This window comes from Panthera uncia, chromosome F1 (genome assembly GCF_023721935.1).
Source record: "Panthera uncia isolate 11264 chromosome F1, Puncia_PCG_1.0, whole genome shotgun sequence".
Taxonomy (NCBI): Eukaryota; Metazoa; Chordata; class Mammalia; order Carnivora; family Felidae; genus Panthera; species Panthera uncia.
The window spans coordinates 26972210-26978209 of NC_064813.1; the positions used below are offsets into that span (position 1 = coordinate 26972210).

The 6000-nt window shown below is 40.6% G+C and overlaps 1 protein-coding gene across 2 annotated transcripts in view; it reads left to right on the forward strand.

The window, feature by feature from the left end:
* The window catches only part of ACBD6 (acyl-CoA binding domain containing 6), a 205398-nt gene extending 201715 nt beyond the window's left edge, over window positions 1-3683 (forward strand). The window contains exon 8 of one of the 2 annotated variants that reach the window (XM_049634139.1): window positions 3382-3683. In XM_049634139.1, coding sequence (XP_049490096.1) covers window positions 3382-3536 — 155 coding nt within the window. In that variant the 3' untranslated portion in view covers window positions 3537-3683. The remainder of the gene's footprint in view (window positions 1-3381) is intronic. The other variant, XM_049634140.1, reaches the window with a different exon arrangement.
* Window positions 3684-6000: the final 2317 nt, after the last annotated feature.

A 6000-nucleotide genomic window follows, 5' to 3' on the forward strand; every position in this document is an offset into this window, starting at 1 on the left:
AAACTCCTGCTCTTCCTTATTATGGTTCCTTATTTTAGAGATAATGTCACCAACATCTCTGTGGTCTCCCAGACTGAAAACGTAAGTTATCATCTTTGGTTCTTACAATTCTTTTGCCCATTATCCTTTTGGATTGATTTGTTAACACTTTTTAGATATCAAGGATATTAGCTCTTGTATGTGTTATATATGTGAATATGTTTCCCAATTTATGGTTTACCTTTATATATCATATTTTGTGTGTGTGGTATAGCTGTTTTAAATTTTTATGTGTTCAAATTTGTCAATTTTAGGTTTCTATGTATTCAGATTTACCAGTAGTTTTCTTTATGTGCTTGGGTTTCATATCAAGTGCAGAAATACTCCGGCCATTTTATTCAATAGTAAACATTATGATCACAAGCAGTGGGTCTGTAAGCTTTTCAAAAACCTATAAAAATATTTGAAACCTAAGATAAAATACTGTTCTTCCAAAAAACAACAGGAAAATCACAAAATATAAACACATGTTTGTCTATAAATATAACATTTTATCAGCTTTATTAATTATCAAATTTAGTGTTCATAAACATTTCCTTAAAGCCCATCCTGTACATTGCTATCTCCTATCCACATGAATTTAAGTGGCTTATTCAATCCCTTCTTTTAAAAAAAAAATGTTTTTATGTTTATTTATCTTTGAGAGAGAGAGAGTGCAAGCAGGGAAGGGGCAGAGACAGAAGGAGACACAGAATCCGAAGCAGGCTCCAGGCTCTGAGCTGTCAGCACAGAGCCTGACTTGGAGCTCAAACTCAGGAACAGTCAGATCATGACCTGAGCCAAAGTCAGCCGCTTAACCAACTGAGCCACCCAGGCGCCCCCAGTCCCTTATTTAATTTTTTTTAATGTTTATTTTTTGAAGGAGAGAGAGAGAGAGAGAGAGCATGAGTGGGGGGGGGGGGCAGAGAGAGAGGGAGACACAGAATCTGAAGCAGGCTCCAGGCTCTGAGCTGTCAGCACAGAGCCCAATGTGAGGCTCGAACTCATGAGCTGTAAGATAATGACCTGATCATGCTTAACCAACTGAGCCACCCAGGCTCCCCGCCCAGTTCCTTCTTTATATTCACGCTGACACTGGCTGATTTCAAGCCTCCTGAAAGAACTACCGTAGTTTCCTAATTGGTCTACCTGTCACAAATTTCTAGGCTGTCCAAGTCACTCATTGTAGAATTATCATCCTAGCACAGCGGCCAAATTACGCCACTCCCTTCTTTATAAATGCAAACTTTAGTATAGCATTCAAAACCACACTTTTGTCAGCATGGCTTAGTACAGCTTTCAAGGCCCTGCATACTTTGACTCAAGTCCAGCCTCTCTGCTTTTGACTGTCTGTATATTGTGTCCCAGAACCCACAGACAGTTCTCTGGGCACTCCCTGTGCTCTCCTGCCTCTGTTAGTGGCGTTTTCTCCCCCTGCAATGCCTTTCTGTCTCCACTTACCTGGAATTTTACTCTGTCCTTCAGAGCTCAGTTTACATATGAACTACTTGTGTTTTCCCTGATCCCTCAACTTCTCCACCCGCACCCCCACTTTTTTGCAGGTTTCTATGTGTGTGTGCACGCGCGCTCCACAATAGTTATTCTGTGTTAAGAGTGTCCAGTTTACATATTAGCCTCCCAGGTGTTAAACAAATTCTTCAGAGCAAGAATCTTAACTGGTAGGATTGTTATAGCATGTACTCAATAAAATGACCATTGAATCAAGCTTCCTACCCTTCTTTCTTTCCCTGTTTTTCTTTTTTGATTTGTTGTTGCTGTTATGTTACATCACACTGTGAAAGAGTATACAAAAGGTATATGAAGAATTTTAAATGTAACTTTAAAAAAATGAACCCACCACCTAGCTTAAGAAATGGAACATTGCCAGTATCTTCAAAACCTCCTGTGTGTGCCTATCCAACCATGTGACCTTCCCTCCATGGGCAGGTCCTTCCCCAAGATTAACACTATCCCAAATTTTATATTAACAGTTTCCCTTTTAGTTTCACTACATAATTGTCTCTCTGAACAATGGTGTTTAGTTTGGTCTATTTTTAAAATTTTGTTTAAGTGTAATCATACTGTATATATTCTTCTGCCTTGCTTCTTTCTCTCAACATTATGTCCTGGAGATAAACTCGTGTGTAAAACCATAGTTCATTAGTTTTCAATGCGGTGTGGGATTTTATTGTAGAAGTAAACGGTATTTTATTTTCACGTTATTTTTAATGGGCATTTGCGTCGCTTACATTGGGGTCTATTACGAATAGTGCTGCTACACACATTCTTGCACGTCTCCTGGAGACCCATGCACGAGTGTCCATGGAGGATGGGAATAAGAGCAGGATTGCTGGGCCGCAGGGCCTGTGTGTGTGCAGGTTTAACACGTAATGCCAAACTGTCGTCCAAAGTGACCCTACCAGGGCCCATCCGGAGGGGAGCTGCCCTTGTTCCAGGCTTCCTCAGTGCTTGGTATGGTCTGTTTTTAATTTTCACCTATCTAGTGGGTATGAATTGGTATCTTCTGGTTTTAATTTTCATTTCCCTGACGGCTAATGTGGTTGTTCATCTTTTCATATGTTTATTGCCATTTCTGTTTCATCTTGTATGAAATGCCTGGTTTTGCCTTTAGCCCAGTTGTTTCAGTGCCTCTGAATTAATGGATCTTTGTTTCCTTGCTGATCTGCGATGCCAGCGTCATCATAAATCAAGTTTCCATATATGTGCAGAAGAATAGATGGCTCTCCATTCTAGCCCTTTGGTCTGTTTGTCCTTCCTGGGGGCGATACCGTACCATCTTCATAATAAGTCTCCATATCGAGAGGTCCTTGTCCCCTTTCTATGCTTAGTGTGATTGGGGACATATATTTTTTTTCTAAATAAATAAAAGTTCTATAGATGGATGGTGTGATTCATAGGCTAGCTTTTTTGTTGTTGTTGTTGTTTTACAAATTTTAAAGTTACTCATTTAACCCCCTCTTCAAAGACAAAACAAAATATTTTCTTTTACAATATTTTTAGCCTTTTGACATAGCCTGCACACCTGTCATTATTCTGATCAAAGTAAAACAAATACTCAAACACTGTTTTTATTCTTTCTCTTCGTCCCATCCTTAAGAATAGAGTCTGAAAACCTCACAGTTTTAAAAATGTGTCTGTTTGCTCCTGGGCAACCAAAAATGTGAATTTGCTTTTCCTAACCCTGGAAAAATCCACACTAATGGCACAGTTGTCGTCACACTGTGACGTTTCTTGCTGTTTGGGATCCCTCGTTGCTCGGCACTTGCCTTTCCTGCTGGAGTATAGTCGTTTCTCTTGGTCTCATAGTAACCTTGTTTTCATATTTGCCAATTTTCCTGGCAGCTGCTGCCTGCGAGTTTTTAGACATTGTGGAGCTGCTGCTGAAGTCTGGCGCTGACCCCGCTCTCCCAGACCAGGACGGCTGCCTGCCGGAGGAGGTGACAGGTTGCAAGGCTATCTCTTTGGTGTTGCAGCAGCACACGACCAGCAAGGTATAATCAAAAGGCTGGAAGACCACAGTCCGTAACATCGTAGAGCTCCAGTGATGAAGGACACCTGCAAAAATAATACTTCTTTTAGCACCCATCTTTGGTATACATTGGCTAATAAAATCAGTTCTGAGGAACTGGGATTTTGAAGTCTCAGCAATTCATTCTCCTTGCATCCGTTCCAGCAAGTACAGTTGTGGTGATGAACATGTGTCCTGCGCATAATACAATCCAATTCTGCTGAGCGCGCGCTGAAATTTATCACTGTTCTAGAGGGTGGGGCAAGGAGGGGACGCCTCGTATTTCACAGTATTAAACATGGCTGCTCTTTTAAAAAAACATACAGAAGCAAAATATGACCGACAGTGCTACCCTGACAGGGAAAGTTGCATGAAATCCCAATACAGTAGAGGTCAAGTGATCTTGTGGCATTTTGCACAACTGGCCTGAATATCGGTAGCTAAAATGTCTGTTTTTGGCAGACAGAATTGAGAAGACAAAGACAGAGGGGTGTTAAAAAGCAAGCAAAAGAGAAAAGGTAGAATTTTGTCACATAGGGGCCTAGAAGTCCGAGAAACAACCAGATTTACTGAAAACCTCAAAACCTTGGGCATTTTAGAATAAGATTCAGTGACCTCACTTCAGGATTGAAGCACAGATTTGGGAGAATTCACTGGTTAGTTCAGGATTCCTTAAACTCACCTCCACAAAACGGGGCGGGATTTCCCCAGGGCCCTTTTAATTGGCTCTGATGTTCCAGTCACGTACTGGCAGTAGTCTCTGGAAATGAGCTCAGGCCTGAACTGTGAGGCTGTTTGAGTCTAATGTGAAATAGCCCCTAATGCCCCAATGCTTAGCTGTGAGTATAGTTACTTCTGGGTACCAAGAGAGCTTTTATTTTCTAATTAAAAACATAGACAAATACACAACAGCTTTTCTTTATTAAATTTTTTCAACCTTTTTTATTTATTGTTGGGACAGAGAGAGACAGAGCATGAACGGGGGAGGGGCAGAGAGAGAGGGAGACACAGAATCGGAAACAGGCTCCAGGCTCCGAGCCATCAGCCCAGAGCCTGACGCGGGGCTCGAACTCACGGACCGCGAGATCGTGACCTGGCTGAAGTCGGACGCTTAACCGACTGCGCCACCCAGGCGCCCCTCACAACAGCTTTTCTTTAAGGGAGCGACAAGTATGCCGCTTTTGAAACTGGCTCCCTATGTTTTCCCCTTCAAGCCTCAAGAACTCCATCTGGGGAATTCCTTGACATTTCTCGTTATATAAAGAAAGTAGGTAGTTGTCCTAGGAAGAGAAATGAAGTAAGAAATGATTTGAGATGCAGAGATGACTATTTAAAAGATAATTTTTCCAATGTGTCTCTATTAAAAGAAGTAATAAACTTGCTTAGCAGAGCCCTCAACAGTGGACACGATTTTCATTAGCTCAGGCTAACCTGTCCTTCTGGAACAAGCCCCTTCAGAGCAGAAATGAGGCATATTAATGCTGTTTATTTTGTGATTTTTCTAAGCTCATTTCTTATTTTCTGAGATGTAAACCAAAACCATTCACCAAGACTGTTCATTCTTTAATTGATTTCTTAATTATCTGTGGAAGTGATATGCATGTTAGTACACAGTGAAAACATTACTGTAATTCTAGTGGAGCTTTCTATTCATTATCTGTTCTTTTCCCATAATCCCAACCACATTTGCAACCCGCTATAAGCTAAATTCTCTCATGTTCCACGTTAATTGTGTTTTAACAAACATTATTCATTAGTTACAGTAAAAGTGACCAAGATGTTGCATGCAGCTTTCATTAATAGTAGTTTTGCATTTTTAGGACATTAGCAAATCAAAATATTTATTCATTTCAGATTTACAGGGTCATTATCTAAGCAAAAAGCTATCAAGGAGCTCCTTTTTTCATTTCTCTTTTGTAATCTGACCTTAAAATTTCCGAGTCAAGTTTTTCATAACCTGTTTTGCAATGTCTAAAACTATATAGATTGTTTTTAAGCAAAGAATATAACTTTTTATTAATTTTATTTTTCAAGGTTTCTTTGTTTTGTTTTGGGTTTTTTTTTTTTTTGATGCTGTTGTATGTTCTCTCTTTTTTTAATATGAAATTTATTGTCAAATTGGTTTCCATACCACACCCAGTGCTCATCCCAACAGGTGCCCTCCTCAATACCCGTCACCCACTCTCCCCTCCCTCCCACCCCCCATCAATGGGCAGAAAACATGAATAGACACTTCTCTAAAGAAGACATCCAGATAGCCAACAGGCACATGAAAAGATGCTCAACGTCGCTCCTCATCAGGGAAATACAAATCAAAACCACACTCAGATACCACCTCACGCCAGTCAGAGTGGCCAAAATGAACAAATCAGGAGGCTATAGATGCTGGCAAGGATGTGGAGAAACGGGAACTCTCTTGCTCTGTTGGTGGGAATGCAAACTGGTGCAGCTGC